We start from the raw sequence: 22826 nt of genomic DNA, 5'->3' as shown, positions 1-22826 counted from the left end.
GTGGGTAATGTAGTTTTTTTTTGGAGATAAGGGCTCCCCCCTGCTCCCCTTCTCCCTTTCTCTCTCCCCTTCTTTCTCTCCTGCTTGCCTCCTTTCTCTCTTCTTCTTTCATCTCTTTCCCTCCTTCTCTCTTTTTTCCTCTCCTTCCCTCTCGCTTAAACGCAATGTATTTTCTCTTCATTCTGCAGATGAAGGTTTTTCTCCCCCCGCTGGAGCTTGGCTGACAGATACAGTGCAGGCACAGCCTCTCTACATGCACAACCTGCAGCCCTGGGCTGGCTGAGCTGCGATTCCAGCAACCAGAAATGCAAAGAAATGCTCTTGGCAGCAGCAAAGGGACTGAGGAGCGGGTGCTGAGAGGTGTCCGAGGCGGCAGTGGCCTGTGGGGAAGTTGTAAACCCCTGGCACGGATGTTTTGAGGAGCCCTGCGGCTGGCCTTGCCTGCTGACCATCACCCAGCTGAGGTCTTGGCTTGCAGAGAGCTCAGCACCGGGTGAGGTGTGGGTGCTGGGGCGCTCAGCGATAGCTGCAGGGTGCTGAGCATCCTCACAGCTCCACGTGCATGCCCCTTGACTCTTTTCTGAGTGGGAAACCTGGGGGAACGAGGAGGAAGGATGGCTTTGCACAGAGCAAAGTGTCCTTTATTTCCTCCTGCCCCACGCTCACAGCAAGCAGGATGAGCTCACACAGTGCATGGCGTTTTCCAGCATCCGTGCACTTGTTGTCTGCCCTGCAGCAGGTAGGAAGGACTGGAGCTACTGGGTAATCCTGACAGGAGAATGCCCCAGGATGAGGGGAGGCTGCTCCTGTTGGCTCTGAGGACCCAGGGGGGTCCTGCCCCCAGTTCTCAGCCTTGTCCACGAAGGGCATGGGCTGCAGGGTCCTCATCTCCTGCCCTGCTGGCTCCTGCCTTTTCCAGGCTGAGGCACCTGAGCAAATTGAGATGCAGAGGGTGGACAAACCATAGGGTAACATTATGGTTTCCTTCTGTGTGTTTCTCAAAGCATTGGCTAAATATTTATCTGCGTTAAGATTCGTGGGATCTCTGAGAAGGGCACCGTCCTTGTTCCTAGCCCCACAACAGAAAAAGAAACTAAAAATGCGCTCAAGTTGCAAACAAACAACTCAAAGTACAGGAAAAGACTGAAATGAGCATCTCCAAATGAAAAAAATCCGGTTTCTTCAGCAACCTCCAGAAGGTGCTGAAATACTTTGACATCTCCAAGACTCTTTCACACTTTTCAAACAAGCTCGTCACAGTTTCCCAGAGCATGATGCGTTGGGTGAAGCTGCATGTTCTGAGACTCCAGCTTCACCGCCGCTGCAGCCAGGTCTTGCTGCAACTTTGGCAATCTCTGGTGTTCTGGTCAACTAGGAAATTGCATTATCTCAGCCTAATTAAATCAGCTTTTCATCTTCGGCTGGAGCTTTCCTTGTTTTTTTGGCCATGCCCATCTCCATCACACCGTCGTGTGATTAAGGAATTAGTGCACTTCGCCCAAGAGCGGCTGCACTAAGCTGTGCGCAGAGCAGCTCCTGTGCCTGTGAGCCTGGTGCTCGCTGATGAAATTGCTGGAGATTGGCTTTTGAGGCCAAGCTGTGATAAGTAACAATTAGGAGCATCTGGCGATGCTGGGAGTTGCATCTCCTGCTGGGCCCACTCCTGCTGCTGCTCCCCCGGCAGCGTGGCCCACCTGGTACTATATAAACCCCACAGGTTTGCCCAAAGGCAGGTTCTCCCCTTCCTCATCTCAGCCATGGCAAGGGAAAATAACCACCACAAATGGGACACCGAGTTGTTTCCTCTCCTGTTCCTTTCAACAGGGGCATTTACCAGTGCATTCACCCCGGGCTGTGCTTCCTCCTCGTCTCCTTCCCTGCTGGTGGCCAGGGCTGGCCCCTGGTGTGTGCAAGGCAGGGCAGTGCCCTGTGCCTGCTTCAGGGGTCAGAGGAACAGACAGGCACCGGACAAAATGAGCTCCTGGTGCTTTCAAGGTATTTTTTCCCTGTGACAGCTCCCAGGGAACGTGCTCAGTAATAGCTCAGCATCCCCGGCATGGTGTGGGGATGAGAGGCGAGGAGCCTTTCTATTTCTGCAGGCTCCTGGCCACCACCACGTTAACCCTCTGCTCGCAGCCACTTGCTTGCAAGGCGCCCCGTGCTGCTGTGAGCTGCAGAAGTGGCGAGGCCGAGCAGCTGGGAGGTGACATCTATGGCATAGTACAGCCACAAGTCCCGATAATCCCAATATCACACTGGCTGTTGTCAAGTGGGCTGAGATCTTCCACGTGCCTCAGAGCCCTGCAGCAGGGGACAGGGACACAGGGACGGGGCGCTGACCTGCCTGATAGCAGAGGAATGCAGCTGTGCAGGCGGTGAGCAAGCAAGAGCTGGTAGGTGCTGGGGTAGCACCAACGTGTGCTGCTGGGCTGGCTCGGCCCCAAGCAATAATTTGCTGCCTGAGCTGAAAGGAGCTGGTGGTGCTGGGCTGGGTAAGAAGGGGAAGAGCTCTTCCCACGGCTACGGTCATCATCACAGGCTCGGGGTAAGTTCCCGGAGGATGTGGTTCAGAAATCAGTTGCTGTGTATTATTTTCCTTTGGTTCATAAGCAAAACACAAGGGTGAGCAAAGGCTCCTCAGCACTTCCAGCACTGATTTTCTTGGCCAAATATTGCAGCAGCCTCTTTGGGCCTGTGTCTGTCAGACGGGCATGGGCTGAGGACTAGCTCAGCTAAAGTATTTTGGGAACCAAGGATAATAAGTGCAAAGGAAGTGCAAAGTTTTTATTATCTTAGAAAGCCAGGACCACCCTCCATTTAGCACTTAGGCTCTCCTGTAGGTTTCAGATAAGGCTTTCAAAGATACTTGGATGTTTCCCAGTGTTACCTCTTCTAATATTGACCTTTATAATTTTACAGAGGTAAATACCACTGGAACCAAGAGCCGTGCCTGTGCCGCTGCTTGGTGTGATATTCATCCCTTCCTCTCCCCCCTGCAGGACTCCCCAGGGCCTGGCACAATCCCACAGCACCCAGCCCGTGCCGTGGGGACCCTTCCTCCTCGCCGAGCCCCGGTGCCAGCTCCGACGGGGCCGCTGCTGGTCGCAGCCACAGCTCGGGGACGCGGCAGCGCCTGTCACCTGCTTTCAGCGCCGGAGCCGCGATGCTGGATGACACGGCAGAAACGTGTGCGGTATTTAGGGCACGCTCAGCGCCGGGGGCAGGGGGATGGGAATTCATTAGCGGCGCCACGTCTCTTTTAATCAAGAGGCAGGTGCTGCTTCTCCTCGGGCTGCGGGCAGGGGTGGCGGTGGAGGAGCTGCGGGGATGCGTGCTGAGCGGGGGAGAGGATGGGGCTGGTGATGCTCGCGAGGTGTTCGTGCCAGGGAGAAAGGAATATTACTTAGGGTGCCCTAGCAGGGGTGAAACATAGCAGGACGGACAAAACCAGGAGATAGCCGGGTCGGGCCCCTTGCAGGGAAGCCCCCAAGTGATGCCCAGCACAGAGGCTGGGAGCCAGGCTGCATTGCCCGCCCTGGCAGCCACCACAGCACTGTGATCTCTTCCAGCACTGATGCGCTGATACTAAAATATGAATTACTGTGCCAAAAAAAACTACATTTCCCAGTTTCCCTTGCAGCCCAGGGGAATAAGCAATTGGAAGATTTAAATAGACCAGACCAGAAGCAACCAACCTTTGGCACAAAGCATTTCCCTCCTCTTCTTCCAATCTATTGGCTGTTTAACCTTTTTCCCTGGCACTGGAGTGGCTGCCAAGCCTGGCATTAACTTTCCTTCCAAGCTTGCTAGGCCCATGAAGTAAACAGCCATGTGCATTCCTTACTCTATATTTAACAGCTGCAGTCTGTGCTGGGGGCAACTGCAACAGAGGGGAACCTTTGTAGCTTCCCAAATCCCCAGCTCGTGAGGGTGGGAGTGGGGGAAGCTTTCCTCAGGGAGAAGAGGGATTTCTCTCTGTCCCGGTGTTTGCAAAGCAGGTTCCGTTTGCGAGAGACTGCAATGCCAGCATCCCAGCCGCGGTCCAGGGCGCGAGACAGGAACAATGTCCTGAACAGGGCTGAGTTCCTCTCCCTGAACCAGCCCCTGAAAGGGACCCAGGAGAGCAGGAGCCAGGGGAGGAAGCAGAGCGGCCAGGCGGGAGCAGCCGGCGCCCAGAACAGCAGCCCCAAGGAGCGGAGGCAGTCGCAGCAGCTGCCCGAAGAGGACTGCATGCAGCTCAACCCCTCCTTCAAGGGAATCGCCTTCAACTCCCTGCTGGCCATCGACATCTGCATGTCCAAGCGGCTGGGAGTGTGCGCCAACAGAGCCTCGTCCTGGGGAGGCGCCCGCTCCATGATCAACCTCCTGGGGATAACGGGGCACGGGATCCCCTGGATCGCGGGCACGCTCATCTGCCTGGTGAAGAGCAGCACGCTGGCGGGCCAGGAGGTCCTCATGAACCTACTGCTAGGTGAGTGGCAAAGCTCCTTCCTTCCCCGCCGGGAAAGCCCAGCCCTAGTCACAAGGGACAGCGGCATCGGGACTCCTCCTCTGACTGCTCCCACCGCCGGCGGGGTCAGGCAGCAGGCAGTGACCTTTTGGGTGAATGCGGCACTTATCAGCCACCTTGGCAGCTTTGGGATGGTCAGAGATGGATGCTGCAAAAAGTTTTCTAAGGGGGTGGAATGGATCCCGGTAGCCGGCCATCCCTGCAGGGCAGGGGCAGATCCGCGGCCCCGATGAGGCAGGGTTGGTCCGAGTCGGGCCAAGAAAGTGTCTGTGATGTGCAGGTGGATACCAGCAGCAGTGCCCTTGATTTATGGTCTTCTGCCTTGCTAGTTGGTCAGGTTGGGGAAAACATAAAGATTTTAATCTTAACACGTGGATCAGAGGCAGAAGGTATCCTCAAGAGAAAAACATTTCTATCCCCTCTGCACCTCCTTGTGCAGACCCTGACCCCACATCTCCGCAGCCGCTCAGAGTAGTCCCATCTCCTTCCCTGCTGCCGCTTCGTCTCGCATCCCTCGTCCCAGGAGGACCTTTCTCGCTGCTGGCCCCATTTCCACACGCTAGCTTGACCCAGAGGCTGTTAGAAGGGATCAGATCTCTCCTGCCAGCCCCCTTTTTTTTTTTGTGGGGTGGTCGGTCTCCTTGCCCCTGCGGACTGGGGGGAGCTGTGCAGAGGGCCTGACCCAGCCCCATGGCCCCACATCCCACCACGACCATGCTGAGCTCTGGGTGCGACTTTCCCCACATCCAGGCCGCAACCCACCCTGCCCGTGTCCACCTGAGGCACTTGCTCTTCCCTCTCTTCTGCCTTTGGCCTGTGGCCTGGTTATCACTTTTTTTTATGACTAATTGCTAGTTCATCTGGCTGAGGTCACCCCGGCGTTTCACCCTCCCCCAAAAACCAGCCGGCGGAGCTCCCACTTTTGGTCAGCACGAGGAATTGACGTTAGATTTAGGCCTTTGCTTTTTAGGGAGCCTGCAGTAGGCACCTCAGGAAAGGGACGTCCTGTTCTCAGGGGCTGCCTGCGATACGATACGTTCTGCAGCACAGTCCCAGCTTTTTTTTTTCAGAAGTTCTTCCTTCAGAGAGGGCAACGATTGCACTGAACTGGCTTGAAAAGCACAGTTGCGGCCTCCTTTTCTCCCCTCTGCCTTTGAAGGAGCCTGTCCCCGTCCTGTGACATCTAACGAGGGGAGGCCGTGGCGGGGACGGGCCGGAATAGCATCGGCGTGATGCAGAGCCCGCCGGTGTCAGCAGTTCTCCCAGGGGCTGCCTGGTGCTCTGGGTCAAACCCTCACTGGGAAAAAGAAGCCCTGTTTAAAAGGGCATGAGCATGAAATAGGAGGCGGCCTGCATCAGCCGGCACAGTTTCCAGAGGTCTCTTGACCTGAGAGCCTTTGACAGTTCTGGAGCCTGAAAACCGACCTCTTTGACTCCAAAATATTTGAGGTCTTTATGACGAGCTAATGCCTCTTTTGGCTTAAAACCAGTAAAGGTTTTCTCGCTCTTCCACTGCCATTGAGGAGGCCAAACACAAAGCCAGCTCCAGGTTGCATCGAAACTTTGAGTGTCGGGTGATGGCTGGGAGAGCTCAGTCCTGCATTTTCGGGTCTCCTTGGTTCAAAAGTGCTGCCCAGGGCAGCTTGGGGACTCCACAGTCTTGGTTCCTTGCTCCCTTCCCTTGTTGCTGCCTGCCAAAAGAGAAATGGGTTAAATTGTGTGAAGGGCTAGCTCACGGCCTGACCTGACAGCTCTGTAGGTCTTGCAGCCCTCCAAAGAGTTTCCTTTGAATTTTTGGGTTGAACTGTGTGGTGCCAGGAGTTGGACTCGATAATCCTTGTGAATCCTTTCCAACTCGGGATATTCTCTGATTCTTTGTCCCCCCTGCAGACCACGCTGCCTGGCACCGACCAAGGTGCCCGGAGCCTCTCTTCGTCAGCATCCTCGGCAGGACTCGTGTCACCCTGCAGAGCAGGATCTCTGCTGTGAGCGTGGCCTTGGCTTGATATTTAAGATTGCAGTCAGGAGCTCCTAGTAGCAGAGCAGCTACTGCCGTAACGCCTGCATTGCTGATGGACGGAGGAGTCCAGCAGGGGAGCGTGGGGTTGGCAGACCCAGACCAACCATGAGATGCGGTCCCTTGAGCTGATAGGAAGGGTGTGATGCTGCATCTGGCATCCCGGGTCCCTCTCACTGTTTTTTTTTTTTTTTTCCCTGGGTTGAGACCCAGCAGGCTGTGGTGTGAAGCCCTTCTGGCTGGGGACAGGTCAAAGGGAAGGGAGCATCCCCGGTGCTTCCCTGGTGCCCTGGAAGGAGGGGAGCAGGGAAGTTGGGGTTGTCTACGGCACCCCTTCTTTACCTCCCCTGGCTCTCCTCCCTCCCCGCGGCTTGCTCAGGGTTTGATACATCAAGCAGAATTTCTGATGCAGTCTCTGGGCAGGGAGCCAGCCCATCATAGAGCACTTGTTTAGGATTTGCAATCAGGCTTTCAAGGCGAGGAGACAGGAGACTGCTGAAATGGGACCGGGAACCTGGCAGGAGCACCACTGCAGATGGAGGGGGGGCACTCGCACCGGAGGAGCTCTTGGTAGGATCTTTGCCAAGACGCGTGGGAGCATTTAGGGTGAGGGGTTCTGACCTCCCTCCCTGGGGCGCTCCATCCCTCCCAGCTGCTGATGTTGATTAGCAACCCCCAGCAATGTTTTCCCTCCACAGTTGTCATCTGTGATGGAATTTATTGATTCTCCTTCTCATCGTAATCTTTTTCCAGCAAATGCCAAACAGCCAGAGAGGCACGGTCACAGCCTGTTACTGAAAAGATGGAAGAAATCAGATATCTGTGCCCACTGTCAAAATCCCTCTGCCAGAATGTGCTTTCAGGAAGACTGGCTCAGTGTTGCCAGCCCTGGCTGTGAAAGAGTCAGGAAGAAAGTCTGCTCCCCCTCTGCCACATCGAGAAAATCGTGACTCAGGAAACCCCCCAGTTTAAGTTCGTTTTAGTTGTTTGCCAGTGTTGGGACTTTTAGGACCATCCAAACTTTCCTCTGCAAGGATTTTGTGAGAACTGATGTGCTTAGAAAATCATTTGAACTTTACAATTGAGCTTTCAGAGGGAAAATAGGCATAAAGCTCCCACTAAAACTATCAGAGCTGCTCTAGAACCAGACAGAAAAAGCGTTAAGCCCTGAGGGAAAGCAGTACCTTGGTTTCTGGTTCTGATCCATCTGGTGAGGATGTGGATCCAAATTTAGTGATTCATTGACTGCAAAGCCAGCAAAGAACATTTGGATCATCGATCTAACCCACGGCTAAATACAGGCGGTAGCACATCCCTTAATTTATTCCCGTTCAATTTGCTAAGGGAAAAAACCCAAACACTCAATCAGATGTAAAATTTCAAGTGGCGGTGAACTTGTCAGAACCATTTCTGTATTACTGCAGTGGTAGGTGTTCTCCCCGGCGCCTCGCTCTTACTTTGACTGTTCCCTTCCCTCCGCTGCCTCTGCATACCTTTGTCTCTTCAGCCGAGAGGCTCTTTTATCCAGCATCCCTTCTGCCTTTCAATGTTTTGGATGGTGCTCAAGTCACCTCTTCACCTCCTATTCATTAAGCTGAACAGACTGATCTCGTTAGGCTGATGGGCTTTCCAGATCCAGGCACCTTCTTAGAGTGATGGGGATGGAATATGGTGATCTACCCAAAGCGGTGCTTTCGGTGAAGTCCCCCTGTTGTGTTCAGAGCCAAACTGCCACCCATCACCGTGATCCTTTGCATTTTCAGCTGTGGTCCGGCTGTGTGCCTTTGTAGGAGGATATCTGGTTGGTTAACGCTGGCACGTGGATGTGTTTGTATACGGTGTGAGATACCTGGTTCAGCTTTGGTCATGGCTTTGTGAAATAGGTTCTGAAACCTGGTGGTGGCTGTGTCCCCGTGTCCAGCTGTGACATGGGCAGTGGTCCTCACCCATCACCTGCTGGCTCTGCACCCTGTTCTGACAGCTGGGCAGCTCGCTGCTGCTGCCACCGAGCATTTATCTCCACCCGGGGAAACAGTGCCACGGGCACGTCGTGGGGAGCAGCTGCAGGATGGGTCACTTGCTACATGGGGAGGAAAGGAAGGGAGGCCAGGGTCACCTCTCCAGGCCTGGAGCTCGGCCAGGAGTCGGTCCTTGCTCTCTCCAGCCTTCTCCCTGGATGCAGACCTAGCGCTAGGCTGGTTGGGAACCAAGCCATAATACGCCGAGGCACAGTCCCCTGCAGCACTGGGACTTTGTCGTGAGCAGAATGTATGTATTTATAAATGTATTTGTATTTATAAATATATATAGGGACGGGGCTCCGCAATCCGCCCATGCAGCCTGCAAGCAGGAGCAGGCTGGCAGGAATGGTAGGTCAGGGAGGAAAGAGAGAGACGAAATGTCCTCACCAGGTCCCCTGAGACCCCCTGTCCCTCCTCTAGCAGCACACAGGTACTTCGTGTATGGGGATGCTTTCCTTTGGAGTCTGTGCGGTGAAAATTCAGATCGCTGTACAGCCCGGGGCTGTTAAAGGTCACTGAGCAGATTAAATGCCCAGGCAGCACGGACGAGCTCATCCCAATGAGCCTCGGGGCTCGGCAGCCCAGCCCCAGCAGAGAGGACGGGGAGCTGCGCTGGCAGATGGATCAGTCTGTGCGCAGCGGAGCTTGCTAAGCTGAGAGCCCCAGAGATGGTTTGGGGCCAGATGTGTCTGTTTTTTCCCTTTCGTTTTCCCACTGTGAGGCTGGGGATTTTCTGAGCTAGACGGGGCAGAAAGCATTTCAGCGGGGAAGGAGCAAGCAGCCTGGGAGCGTGTCCCCTGCTTTTGGGACCGCTCCCAGCCTTCTGCTCATCCCCTCCCGTGAAGCTGGACACGTGCAGGAGGCTCAGCCCCAGCCCTGCTGCCCTGCCAGTGCCCGCTGGCATCTCAGCGGGGTTGCAGCACATCTGCCCAGAGGGCAGGAGGGTGCAGGCAGGGAGTAACCCGGCGTGACCGACCCGTGGTGGGTGCTGGAGGGCCCAGCCTGACATTAAATATTCCTCTTCATCGCGTCAGGCTGTAGTGAAAGTCCCTGGTTATTTGGTGCCATCCTCCCGTATCCCTGCTGAGCTCGGGCAGCGTGACTTTTTCCTTCCTCGCCTGCCTGCTTTACAGCAAGTGCATTCCTCTGCAGGGCAGGCAGTGCCTGCAGTGTCCCTTCGCACAGAGGACAGTCAGTGACAGCCCGGGGCCCGTTTCACAGAGGCTGGAGAGGGCACGGGGGATATTTCCAGGGACCAGCACAGGGTCTCTGCCAGCCGCTTGGTGCTGCCTGTTTGGTGCTGGGCACGGTGTGAGCCCCACGTCCCCACCTGCAGCCTTTGGGGCACTGTAGGGAGCTCAAAGCCCAGCTTCTGTGCGGAGCCAGCAGGCAAAGCGTTCCCCGGTCTGAATGCAGATTGCAAGAGAAAAGAAGTGCGAGGGTTGCTGAATGGGAAGAGGGGGAATAAACAAGGGAAATGAGTCATGCTCGTGTCTGTCACTCCCCAGCAGCTTCCCCGTGCCCCCGCCGCAGCGCTGCGAAGGGACCAGAGCTGCCTGCCTGCTGCACTGCCAGCCCTGCCGGGGCAGCTGAGCAGGGCTCTGCCCCGAGGGGCATCCCTAGAAAAGGGTGAGGGGGGCTCGGCCCCGACACCTCGGCAGGAGCAGAGGCCGGGTGGAGGTGCAGAAAGCAGCGGGATGAGCAGCAGGGGCAGGGAGACTGGTCGGGTACCTGGGTCCAGGCCAGGCTCGGTGGAGGACAGCGATGGCAAGGGGGGAATTGCTTCACCTTTCTCTTTTTCCTCCCGTTGGCAGAAAGCTCCATGATTTCGCCTAAACTGCAGTTCTGGTCGCAGCCTCCATCCCTGTGCACGCAGGGCTGCTGGACGACCTCGCTGCGCCGTGTCCTTAAAGCGCTGTGAGATGTGGGTTGGAGGCCCTGTGAGCACCCTAGAATCAACCCCTGATTTTAATTAATTAATTAATTAATTAATTAATTTGCCATTTTGCTTTATTGAAGGCAGCGGGGTGTAAGCACAGGCCTAAGCAGCGCTGAGGCTGAGCTCCGTGCGTGCTCATCCCCGCGATGCTGCTGCAGGGAGGCACCTCCTGCACCGCTGGCACCGAGCGCGGGGACATCGCTGGCTCCTGCAGCCCTTCTGGGAGGCAGCTGGGTGCTCGTGGCACCTCGTCGTGAGCTGCTCAGCTCATTTCCTTCATCAGCGTGAGCCCTTGTCACTTCAGCCACCCCCTTGTCCCCAGGCCATATAGAGCCCCGGTAGGGCAGGCATGCTCGGTGATGGGTGCTGAGATGCAAACTGCCCAGCACCCATGGGGGATTTCCAAAAGGGCAGAGCTCCAGGCAGCCTCTGCATACACTCGGGGCTGTTTCTGATCTTCTAGGGCATAGCAAGTCTGGTCTCAGTCATTGGGGGTTTTTTAATTAACTGCACAATGCTGATTTCTGCCATTCTTTCACCTCCCCGTGGCCACTTAACCCAGCGCGCCCCGCACCCAGCGCCCAGAACTCTCTGCTGCTTGTTCAGCCAAAAAATAACCTCCCCCAAAACGCTGCAGTGCCTGATTCACTGCTTCGTAACCGTGTCGTGCCATCTGTGACTTTCTGTCAGTTCTTGCACCTAATGGTACCGCGTTTGGGGAAGTAAATGAAGGAGAGGAGTTCACTTCCAGAGGAGTGAGGCTCGTCCAGCTGCCAGCAGCTCCACTGGAGAGCGGGTGTGGGTGCTCTGAAACCTGCACCTTTCGTTAGCGTCAACCAGTCAAGGCTGCAAACAGTTCATTTTCCAGGTCAGGGAGCCTGCAGGAAATTTGGGAAGATCGTTTCAGAAGCAGTAGGATGAGGCGTGTAAGTAAAAACTGAACAGTTAAAGTTCAGAACTAAATTTGGGGAAATAAAACTAATCCTACTGGTGGAGCAAAAGGAACTGTTTCGTAGGAAGGGTGACATTTGTCTGAAGTTGGCTAATCTGGGAAGCAAAGCACCTTCAAAGCCAGCGTGGCTGCGAGCACGTGTGTGCTCCACGGGGCCGTGTGGCCTCTGGCACAGTGGGACCGGGGACAAAACAGGGGACAGGCTTCTGCTGCATCCAGGCACGGAGCTGCTGCCTGCCTCGTCCCTGCTTTAATATGGGCAGGGGACAAGTCCGTCTGCTGCTGCACCTGGGGGCTGCCGAGCTCGGGATGTGCTCGCTCTCTGCCTCTCTCATGTCACCAAAATTCCCCTTTTCCTCTCCCGTGTGCCCAGCTCCTCGTGGCTGGGCTGCAAGCTGGCCTGGCTCCTCCAGCGGTCCCATGTGCACAGAGTCCTGTGGGTCTGTGCTGCAGGAACAGATGAGGCCAAAGGCTTTTTTTTTTGGCTTTCTCCTGTTTTTCTCTCCCCCAGCACTGCACCCAGGCTGGGGTTTTGGTAATGTGTTTGTATTAACTGCTCGGCTGGAGTCTGCCTGGCCCCGGGAGATGCTGCCTGGCTCCAGCCCGGGCAGGCGATGCCAATGGGCAGTGAGTGCTGCCCCTCGCCCCCGCCACGATCACAGGGGACATGTCAGGGACAGGGACATCCAGCTGCTTCGTCTCCACTTCAAGGAGAGGGCTGGGGGCTGCCTTGGCTTCGCTAAGGCCAAACTTGGAGTTTGTCCTTGTGCCCTGCCTGCACAGGGTTTGCCTCTTCTGCTCTCCGCTCCTAATGGGCTCCTAACGTCTGGTGGTAGGAGCAAGGCAGATAATTGTTTTCCTTCTCTTATTAATAGATATAAAATGTCTGCCCAGGGGGCTCGCTCTCAGCTCATTTACTGTGCGTCTGATGCCAGATGTTGGCTGTTTACGATACCAAGGTGATCTCTGATGCTAAAATTGTCGCAGTCAGGCAAGGCTCGCTCTCTGGGTTTGTGCTTTAAGGAAGTTTGGGATGCTAATAGAGCTCGGGGTGATCGGATGGTTCTGCTGTGCTTCCCTTCATAGCCAGGGCAGAGGGGAAACTCTGGAGCTTTTGAGACAAACGTGAAAGGAGCAATGGGCGAGAGCAAATCCTTCCTTTGGTGGCTCTGCTGTGCTTTCCATCCAATTCTACCCACGTGTGTGGGAAGAGCACGGTGTGAAAAGCTTATCACTACAGCTCCCTGCTCCTCTCATCTCAGCCCTCTTCGCTGCCCGACAGCCCCGGCCATCTCCAGCAAGGGCAGGCCACTAAATCAGCACCAGGCTCCTTCCAGGGTCCCTCCTGAGGCTCTTTTTCCTCCAACCTTTGGTGCTCCCAGCCTGGACAACGTGCACATCCCTATTTTAGGGACAGGGGGAGGGTGGACCACGGGTGAGGCTGCTGGTCTGAAAACAGCTAGGGCTGTGGTTGGCTTTGGGTGGCCAGCGGGCACCTCGGGGAGCGCAGAGCCCCCCCTTACAGCTGCACTGCCCACGGGTGCTGCTGATAAAACCCCCCCTTGCCTGGAGGAGGATTTTGTTTGCGCTGAGCTGAAACAGCAGCAGGGAAAAAGTCAGCGGAGCCCGAGTCCAAGCAGGTATGTAGGTCAAGGAACTGCAAGGGGACAGGAGCTGGGCTGGGGGGGCTGAGCGATGGCAGCGTTGGTGCCTGCTGGGCGTTGGTTGTGCCCCCCAGGCAGGGCGATGGGACCCCCCCATGCCTGGGGCCGGGGCAGGGGGTGCTGCTGAGGCTGCTTCCCCCCGGGGTGTGCAGCCTGCAGGGAACAGAAAGTGCAGGGGGAAGCGACAGAAAAAGCACCCGGTGGAGCAATCTTGGTTTTGGTTCTGTTTTTTCTTTTAACGGCAAATTAACCCCCGGTTTTAATGCCGCCGTGCCTTCAGATCATGAAACAGGAGCACATGAGGCTTCCTGCTTTCTGGGCACCGTTTGATGAAAATCTAACCTAGCAGCACTGAAGGTCCATTTGATTCATCCTCTGAATTAAAGGGGCACAAAAGCAGCCCTTCGGTTTGTTATCCGTGCTCTCACCACCCCCGTGCACACACACCTGCCTCCCTCGAGCTGCCCTGACACCACCTCTGACCAGAAAAAAAATATTTTGGAAGTGCAAAATAAGGACGGGCAATGGCCAGTTTGTGTATTTGAAGTGTTTGTGCCCTGAGCTTCGGGCAGATTTGGTGAGGGAAGGTCTGTAGGGGGTGCACCCAGTGTCTGGGACCCTATGGGGTGCTCCGAGGGGAGCGGGTGCTGCTCCCCTGCTTTCCCCCAGGCGGAGCAGGAGGTGCCCGTGGCGGTGTGAGTCTCCTTGGCATCGCCGTCAGGAGCTGAAATCAGCACTCTGCCTAATGAGGAGGGCCGGGGAAAAGCAGAGGAGGGGATTTAGGAGAAACGAAAAATCAATGCGAGGAAATAAATTGACAGGGCTGTTGGCCGGGAGAAAGGGGGCTGGGATGAAGAGGAGGAGGATAAAGTGCTGACGGGTTTCGCTCCGGAGCAGTTAAGGACAAAAGGCGACGTGGTGCTGAGTCCTGGAGCTGTGGGGACCTCGTCCCTGCTGCCACCAGCCTGTGCTTGCTGGGCTGGGGGGTTTGTTCCCCTGCCTGCCCTTCTGGCATGCAAAAGGGCAGGCAGGGGGGATCCCTCCTGGCTCCACATCCGCACCCCCAGGTGCTGTTTCTAGCTCAGGAGCCCTTTTTCTTAATTGCCTGACTTTTCCCTTGGCTCTCCATCTCCTGATGCTCTTTTCTTAGTGAAATCCAGCAGCTCGGTGCCACCTGGCTCTGGGCAGGGGGAGGCGTGCTGCTTGCGGGTGACTTTGTGGTGGCGTGGGGTGACCGCACGGTGGGCACGGATGCGTCCTGGTGGCACGGAGCAGGGACACGCAGCCTGGTGCTTCAGGAGGAGGGCCGGCAGTTTCCATTTTAGCTTCGCCGATCCTTTTTTTCTTCCCCAGGCAGGTCGCTGGCCTCTGTGGTCGGGGTTCCTGCTCTGTGTGGTGGTGATAACGGCGCTCCCCTGCTCACGGGTGAGCCGGGGTGGGGGCAGCAAACACCCGGGTGCTGATTTGTGGGTGCTGGGGGCTGCCTGCAGCACTCACCGGGCCAGAACTACCACAACCCTCATGCGCTCTGCCATGAAAACCACCCCTGCCTTTTTCTCCTGCCTCTGACCTCTCCTCGCCTCTCGTTTCGCAGCCCTCCTGCTGGACATTGTGATCGTGGCGGGCCTGCAGAAGCTGGCCAAGCGCAAGGGCCCGTACGACGTGAGCCCCGGCGTGTTGGACTACCTGACCATGGACACCTACGCGTTCCCGGCCGGGCACGCCAGCCGGGCAGCCATGCTCTCCAAATTCTTCCTCAACCACCTGGTGCTGGCCATCCCCCTCCGCATCCTGCTGGTCATTTGGGCCCTCTGCGTGGGCTTCTCCCGCGTCATGATCGGACGGCACCACATCACCGACGTCCTCTCCGGCTTTGTTTTCGGCTACTTGCAGTTCCGGCTGGTGGAGTTGATATGGATGTCTTCCAACACGTGCCAGATGTTGATATCCATCTGGTGAACGTGGAGGGCTTGGTGCCTTTGCACTGGGAACTTGCAGATACGTTCAGAGTCTCCCTCCCAGTATTTTCTACGTGTTGTTTGTCGGAAACACTTGTCCCTTCCATGAGTAGTGGCGTTTTTTAATGTTGCTTCTCCCCCCGGAAAAAAAAAAATATATTCTTGCAATGGGTCTGGTTGTAGCACCCAAGGGCCGGACCTGTGATTTCGGCCGTATTCTCAAACTATATTTGGACAGCAACCAAATTAAGCTTTACGGGTGAGAGAAGCGAGCTAAGTGTCTGCCTTGGGGTGGCTCACAGCAGCACCACGGCACGTCCTCAGCATGGGCAGCACCTGAGAGCCTCCTGAGGACACGTTTGGTAACGTTTTTGAGGCTAAATGATTTGGGCCGCAGTGCTGCGACTGTGTCCTGTGCAGTCAGGGCACCGCTGGCGTTTCGCAGTTAATAAATAATCCTAAAAATCCTGCCCGGCTTGGTTCTTGTGAGGGAAGGGACGGAGGCCACCTGTGTGACACAGACACGGTGCTGTTGCTTTCCCTTGTTGCTGTTTCCCTCTTGTTGTTGTTCCTCCCCAGCTGTCCCGTGCCCAGGTAACAGCCACGCTCAGCGTGTTGTAGCCGAAACGGCTCACCTCTCACGACTGGCTCAGAAAATCCATGTTGTGCACAGAACCATCCCGTTCTCTGTGGTTTTCCTCTCTTTAGAGGAGAGTTTGGTGTTTGCTAGGTGGCAGGAGACACTACCAGACCCTGCACCTTCCCTGGCTGGATGCTTCAGCAGATGTGCCTGTCCTCCTGGCCATCCCAGCTGAGCAAAACACACCTGGTTTGCAATGCCAGGCAGCAACGAGATGGGTCCCGTGCTCCCACCCCTCCCCAGGGCTGGGGAGCCCTCTTCTTGCAGGGCAGGCCGGTGAGAAGGAGGCGACGTGCAGATAACGCCGGTAGCAGGCTGCTAACATTTGCTGCTCTTTGATAATTAACATGAAAAGGAGACGAACAGAAAATCCATCCCTGGCAGGCGTCTCCAGCTGGGAGCCCTGGGAGCCGGTGACTTTCTGTGCCGAGCGGGAGCGTGGGCACCGCGGAGGCCACCGCGTCCTTTCGGCGAGCGTCCCGCAGAGTCCCCCTGCTGCGAGGGTCCCTGGGGAGGCTGTGCCGTGGTGTCCTCGGGGACAGGGAGCTCTCAGTGCCACCGTTCCCCCAGGGCTGTTGGGTTGCTGCAGCAGCTGGCCTCGCAGCAGGGGGGGACTTGGTGCTGGCTCCCCCCCGTGCTTGTTGGACGGGGGCGATGCTGCGGCGGGGAGCAGAGATTTGCAGGGTTTGCATTCACCAACCTTCTCCTCCTCCTGCGGAGACCCACATGGAGAAGTGATCCGTGGTTCTTGCTCTTTCTTCCAGGCATTATTACGCCTGGCAGAATTTCTCCTCACCCCAGGAAGGACAGGGCTGTGTTACTGCAGCTCTGACAGCACGAACGTAGCTGGAGGCGGTGGGTACCCGAAGGAGCAGGGGAAGGCTTTGCCTTGATTGCTCTGCGGGAAGCTCTCCCTTTGGAGGTGTTTTACCCCAACCTCTAGGTTTTATTCAGTCTTTTTAGATTCATCTACAGCCGTGTTGCTGGGTCTCCTCGCACCTGTGTTGTCTTCTCCTGGTATGTGCTTGATGGTTTTGGAGGAGCTCCACCTGGCCGTGGCGGTGCCATCGGCTGCGCTGCTGCAGCCCTGCGGAGGGAGGGCAGGGGCAGGAAGGGTCCGGCTCTGCCTGGGGACGTGCACGTTTTTGTGGAGCCCCAGCCTGTTTCCAGCAGCCCTGGACGTTTGGGGGGGCCGCCAGCACCACCTGAAGTTGCCGAGTCTCCCCTTCGCTCTTAGCACCAAGAGGTTTTAAAAAAATCCCACCTCGGTGAGGCAGATACCAGATGGTGAGGGCACGGCACTCATTTGGGTTGAAAACCTGCAGAATTAGCCCAGAGCAGCTCCTTGCTGTGGTTCCTCTGCTGCTGCTCTCCTTCCACCAGGCTGCTGTGGCCATCAGGCTGCGCTGGGGTTCGCAGGACGGGGCTGGCTCCCATGTGGGGTGCTCCTGGCAGCCTCCCCCAGCACCAGCACCCCCGGAGCCCCTCAGCACCACCATCCCCAGAGCCCCCAGCCCCTGGTGCGTGGATGCTGGGAGAGCTGCGGCCCCGGTGCTGGCGTCCTCGCTGCGGGGAGGTTGTGGCAGAGCCCCCGAGGCGAGTGGCACAGCACCCACGGCGTGCCTGATGCGGAGCCTGCCTGGAGCGCTCCTCCCTGCTGTGCCGAGGGTGCCAGCATCGCTGCAGCCAAATCCAGCTTCTGTCTCTATGGCAACAGCCAGGGATGGGGGAGCCCTCCCGTGTCCTTAAGTGTCCCCGCATGTGCTGGGTTACCCGTTACCTCCCGGGGCAGGCAGGAGGCCCCTGGTCTTGGGGATGCAGCCGTGTGGGCTGGGGGATGTGGGGGGAGCGGTGTCAGGGTGACCTGGCTCCTCTGCAGGTAAGGTGCAATCTGGGGGGGGCTGTTCTCAGCTTCCAGGCTGGGTAACACAGCCAGCCGTCCTGCTGCAGGCTGTGCGGGGAGCTGGAAGGGATTCAGCACCCCCCCCCTGCACCCACAGGGATGGATGCTGAGTGTTTTGGCTCAGCGGCAAGGAGGGCGCAGCAGCAGGGGAAGGAAAATGTCCCCGGGCTTTGGGCTTTCGATCCGTGCAGATGCTGCCTGCCTTCCAGGTCCTGTGTGCAGCGAGGAGAGCGGGGCTGTCCCTACAGCTGGGATCCAGCCCCGGGGGGCTTCTCCCTCCCCGGAGGTGGATAGGGATGGGATGGGATGGGATGGGATGGGATGGGATAGGATGGGGATGGGGATCAGCACCATCAGCCGTGGGCTCCTGCCCATGGGCCAAAGTGCTGGGGCATCGTCTGGCTGCGCTCTCTGCTCGCTTCAGATTTAGCAGGGGCTGTCAGAAACACTGTGGGTCTTGCAGGTTTGTTACACAGAAGTCAGCAGCTGGGGACAATAATTTGGGGCCTCATCCTCCACTCCCCTGCAGCCCGTGCTGATGCTCACGCAGAGGTTGAGCCCTGGCTGCCCTGGGGAAGCTGGAGCAGGGTGCTGGGAGGCAAAAATTCAAATGGGCTGAGCTCCTTCAGGACTTCCCAGGGTCGTGGGTGCTCTCCCTGCACCCCCAGACCCCCAAATTCATCCACGCAAGGCTCGGGGAGGAGCCTCCTTCCTGGGGCACCGCAGCCAGGCGGCTCCGAGCACCTTCTGACTTTCGGTTCAGCTAAGAGGTGAGTTAGGAAGAAGCCCCAGAGGAGGAAAGCTCAGTGCATGGGCTCGGGGGGCTGCTGCCATCCGTGCCGCATGTGTCCGTGCAGGCAGCGGTGGTGGTGATTTCGTTTCTGATTCTGCTGCGTGCAGCCAGGGCTGCTCCTCCCCGCGCCCCAACGCTGATTGTGCTCGGCAGCAAAAAGGGATTTTAATTTATTAAAAACAACAACAAAAACAAAAAAACCTACAGAGGGTGCCAGGGAGAGTAGCAAAGCTGGATTATGTCCGTGGGCATATGTGGGAATCACGGCTGGGGTGTTGAGCTCCCCCTCCCCAGCCTAAGCCGGTGTTTTATTTGAACCTCGCTGATTTGGGCTTTGGTGGCCTCGGTAATGCCAAATGTGGTGGGACAAATCCTCACCGCATCAGGGCTGCGCTGCCCTCCCTGCCCAGGGCTGCTGGGGTCCTCTCTGTGGTCCCTTGAGGAAGGGGTGACCAAGCCCCGTGTCCCCCCCAGGACGAGGCCGGTGGTGGGGAGCTGGCTGGGGGGTTTGAGGGCTCGGGGGGAACAGGGAGGGCTCTAATACAAGATCTCCCTGCAGTAGCAGGGTGGTGGCTCTAGCTCACCCCGTGCTGGGTGTTCTTGGGCAAATGACCCCCTCTTCCTCACTCTGGGGTGCTTCTGATGGGGACAAGGGACCCATGGGTTTAACCCACTCTGGGCTTCAGACACTTCTCCCCGGTCAGGATGATCATCTGTGTGATTTTCAGCTCAGTTTTGGTATTGAAGCGATGACTGACCATGCCATTTCCAGGCTAAAAATTTAATATATCGGGCAAAGCTTAAAGAAACAGGATGGTGCCTCCCTTTTGTACAGGTGTGTGCTGCAGAGCCAGAGAGCCCCAAACAGCGACGGGGCCAGCTCCGGGCTGCAGAGGGGTGCAGATGACCGAGGTGTTCCCCTCCAGCATCCATTCCAGGGACCCTGGCTGACACCTCCCTGCCCGCTTAACATTTCCAAACCCAGCTAAGGCTGGGCAGGCACAGGGGGGGCTCTTTGCTCCCCACCTCGTTGGGACTCGGAGCAGCGAAGATCTCCGTGGCCATTCCCTGGGATGCAAGAGTCAAAGCGGATTACGGGTCCCTCAGCTGATCACATTTATTTCATTATGTGAGCGAAATCCCTCGTAAATACCACCCTCCCCCCCCCCCTCTCCTTTTCTTTTTATAAAAATAGAAGGCGGGGAAGAATTGCAGATTTAGGAGAAGTTAATCGCAGGGGTTGCATAAAACCGTTAACCTCGTGCAGCCCGAGCAGCCCCGGCTGCCGTGGGGAGGTGCTGAGGGATCGGGGGGCAGCACTTCCCCAGCCTCCCTCCGAGGGTTTTCCCTGGCAAACCCCTGCTTCCCGAGCAGGGGAAGCCTCTCCAGCTCGGAGGAATCTCATTCAAGGCTTGGCCGTGATGAATGGGTAATTAAAGCCTTGGAGCAAATTGGCTCAGTGGGTCTGGTGAGCGGGGTCGTACCGCAGCACCAGGCAGCCCTGCGGCAAACCCTGCTGGCCCCACACCACAGCTCAGGGCTCTTGGGAACACTGATGCTCTTCCCTTTGTGGTGTGGTCACTCCGAGCCTCTCAGAGGATGAGGATGGAGCTGGGGACCTGGGCATTGCCCTGGAATCTCACCCGATTTAAGTATTTCTAACCAAATTCCTACCAGGCGGAGCTGGCTTCCTCTCCCCAGAACGTGCCCTGTCCTTGCCGAGTCCCCTTCCCCTGACACCCCCTAGCTTATGGGATCCTGTCTGACTTTTTCCCTTCCCCGAGGACCAGCAGGCTTGTGCGAGACCATCAGCGCTGGAAAGCCAGACCTGCAGAGATTAATTAAAGAGCAACGGGATGATGGATGCTAGCGAAACACTTGCCCAGAGACCAAAGTGCCACACAGCGCTCACACGCACGGTGACAACGAATCCACCCCTGGCATCATGGTGCAGGTGCCCTGTCCCCACTGGGATTTGCACCTTGGAGCTGCCAGCCCTGCGTGGTCATGGTTTGCTTCCCCCCCGCTGCGAGGGGGTTATTTGCTTTAAATCCCGAACCTACAGCGGTGTATTAACGGCGCGGTAACGCACAGCCTCGGTGTCCAGTGTGAGCCAGGGGTTATATAAAACGCAGCTTCCTGGGAATCAGTGAGGTAGAGGAGCACGTGGAGGGATGTGGGGAGGATGTCTGGAGGGAGGCAGGAGGGAGATGATGGATCCGGAGGGGCAAAGAGGCCGAGCAGACCCACGGTGCTTCCTGGCAGGATTTGCTCCCGTCATTGCCCCGCAGCCCCCAGCCTGGGACATTTCCTGAGCCACGGAGCTGCTTTCTGGGGTCTTTTGTCCCTGGCTGATCACAAGAAGGGGCTCTGCAAATTTGACTGGAAATGGCAGCTTTTTGGTTTTGCTTTTTATAAATTCTATACGTTTTTTTCCTGCACCTGCAAACGAGCAAACAAACCCAAGACCAGAGGATAAAGCAAAACGCTGCCATCCGAAGGAAAAGCAAGTTTCCTACCAGGCTGTAAACGAACCCCCCAGCACAGGTCGGTTCTCCTGCCCCATCCCCAAAACGCAAGGCGATATTTAGGTTAAGGAAGTCCGGGGATTGTCCCAAACTCCTTCCCGCTCTCCCTGCTCGCTGAGATGGGAGAGGTGTGCCCAGGGCACGGAGGGACCCTACAGCATCCCCCTGCTCTGCAGGCAAGCAGCAGGCTCGGGGGCACCTGCCTCGCTCATCGCCTCCCCCTGGGAGAGCACAACCTCCTCGGGAGCCCTTGGCCGGGCAGGAGGATGCCCCTGCCCTGGGAGGAAGGCTGAGCTGGGTTCAATCCATCATCAATCAAGTCCCGCCGGGAAGGACTTGTAGGCCTTGCGGGGTTCCTGGTGGCGTTCCTTTTCTCAAAGCCTCCTGCAATAACAGCAGCCGTTGCTCGGCTTCCTTTCTAGATAACCTTTTTCCTGCTGCCCAACGTGTTTATCTGCTGCAGACAGACTGGCAAGATGAACAGGAAGGCTGATACCTTATCTCTGCCTCTCAAGGAGCTTATTTAAGTGCTGGAATGTGTCGCGATGGTAAACGATTGTTAAGAGCCTAATGAGGTACATGAACCTAAGGACAGGTCCTGCTGGGAGCGAGCACCTCGTCAGAAAGGAGACCCACGGGGCTACAGGACCCCAGGCCTTTTTTTGTCTTGTATCTCTCCTACAGTGTGAAATGCTTAAAGCCCAAAGCCGGAGCTCCTCGCCAGGCCGTGGTTAATGCTGCAGGCTGCTCCAGGCTACGTGAGGTTCGCTGTGTCCCTCTGATAGGGTTTTATCAGTGTCTGTGCTCGGTACTCGGCCTGGCCTCGCAGCGAGGGCTCACACGTGGTATCTGCACGGCCCCGCACATATTCCTGCTCGCCCTTTCATCTGGGCTCAGTGCAGGCAGCAGCGAGATGCTAACACATCCATAAAGGTAAATAGGATTTGAGAGCGATCGGGCTAATTGAAATGAACGGGGCTTGGCTGCTCAGCCAGCCTGATACCACGAAACGAGACCTCTCCGGGGACGCAGCAGGCCGGCAGAGCGTCAGCACTTCACTTATTTCAGCCACTGCAAGTGGCAACAACAGCGAGAGCAATTGCAGGCGCCGGGGTGTGAGCGCTGTGACAGCAGAGGGGCCAGGGAAAAGCAGCGTGGCCTGCGTGATGTCCCCAGCAGCTGCTGCAGAGGGGTGCGACAGGCTTATTTTTGTCCTGTCCCGGGGGAAAAAATAGACGGCGGTGCCGGGTGCCAGGGCACAGAGAGGGAGCGATGGGGTCCCTCGGTGTGCGAGGTGCACGCTGCTACCATGGCTGCTGCACCCAAAGTTAACCTGTTCCACCTCACTGACTACTTTTCCATAGCCACGCATAAGGAATCGCCATCCCTGAGCAGACCTCAGCCTGTCCGTGTTGCTTCAACAGAAGTGCAGGTGACCCTGTGGCAGCCAGGATGGGACAAGATGCTTTCTGGGACGTCTGAGCAGCGAGAGCTGCCCCATAACCTGCAGCTTTTTATCCCTTGGAAAACTCCTGCAATTAGGCACCGCGAAGTGCACGTCTGCAAGATCCTCCGAATTCTCCTGGCATCTCACAAGGTCCTTGGCTCCATCCCTTTGGGTGGCACCGGGATACCAGCCCCTGGCACAGCCTGATTTGGGGCTGCAGCAATGATCCTGCAGGGAGGCAGGACTGCCAGTGAAGCCCACGTGCTCATTTATTTCCCGACGATGCGATCTGATTATGCTGACGGGGAACTGGGCTCCTAGAGCTGCTATATCCTGGCGTAGCTCCTGGGGCTCAGCAAGGAGCCAGTGACCGACCATGTCCCAGCAGCTGAATGTCCCTCTCTTGCGGTGACTTGGACCGTCAGGACGGGGCTGGGCAGCCCTGCAGGCAGCG

At 57.0% G+C, this 22826-nt stretch overlaps 1 protein-coding gene across 4 annotated transcripts; it reads left to right on the top strand.

Annotated features, from left to right (window-relative positions):
- Window positions 1–31: 31 nt before the first annotated feature.
- PLPP7 (phospholipid phosphatase 7 (inactive)) lies at window positions 32–15529 on the top strand. Of its 4 annotated transcripts, none has more exons than XM_068656703.1 (5): window positions 32–493; window positions 1825–1995; window positions 2922–3188; window positions 3999–4471; window positions 14698–15529. In XM_068656703.1, the coding sequence occupies exons 4-5, from the start codon at window positions 4021–4023 to the stop codon at window positions 15060–15062; spliced, it is 816 nt and encodes a 271-aa protein (XP_068512804.1). In that variant the 5' UTR covers window positions 32–493; window positions 1825–1995; window positions 2922–3188; window positions 3999–4020; the 3' UTR covers window positions 15063–15529. The 4 variants fall into 4 exon arrangements, with proteins under 4 accessions (XP_068512804.1, XP_068512802.1, XP_068512803.1 ...); XM_068656701.1 differs by having other exon boundaries at window positions 2922–3193; XM_068656702.1 differs by lacking the exon at window positions 1825–1995 and having other exon boundaries at window positions 3000–3193.
- The last annotated feature ends 7297 nt before the right edge of the window (window positions 15530–22826 follow it).

The sequence above is a fragment of the Anas acuta genome, chromosome 20 (genome assembly GCF_963932015.1).
Source record: "Anas acuta chromosome 20, bAnaAcu1.1, whole genome shotgun sequence".
Classification (NCBI taxonomy): domain Eukaryota; kingdom Metazoa; phylum Chordata; class Aves; order Anseriformes; family Anatidae; genus Anas; species Anas acuta.
The sequence above is the reverse complement of the archived record's forward strand: the minus strand, read 5'-3'. Positions and strand labels throughout refer to the sequence as shown.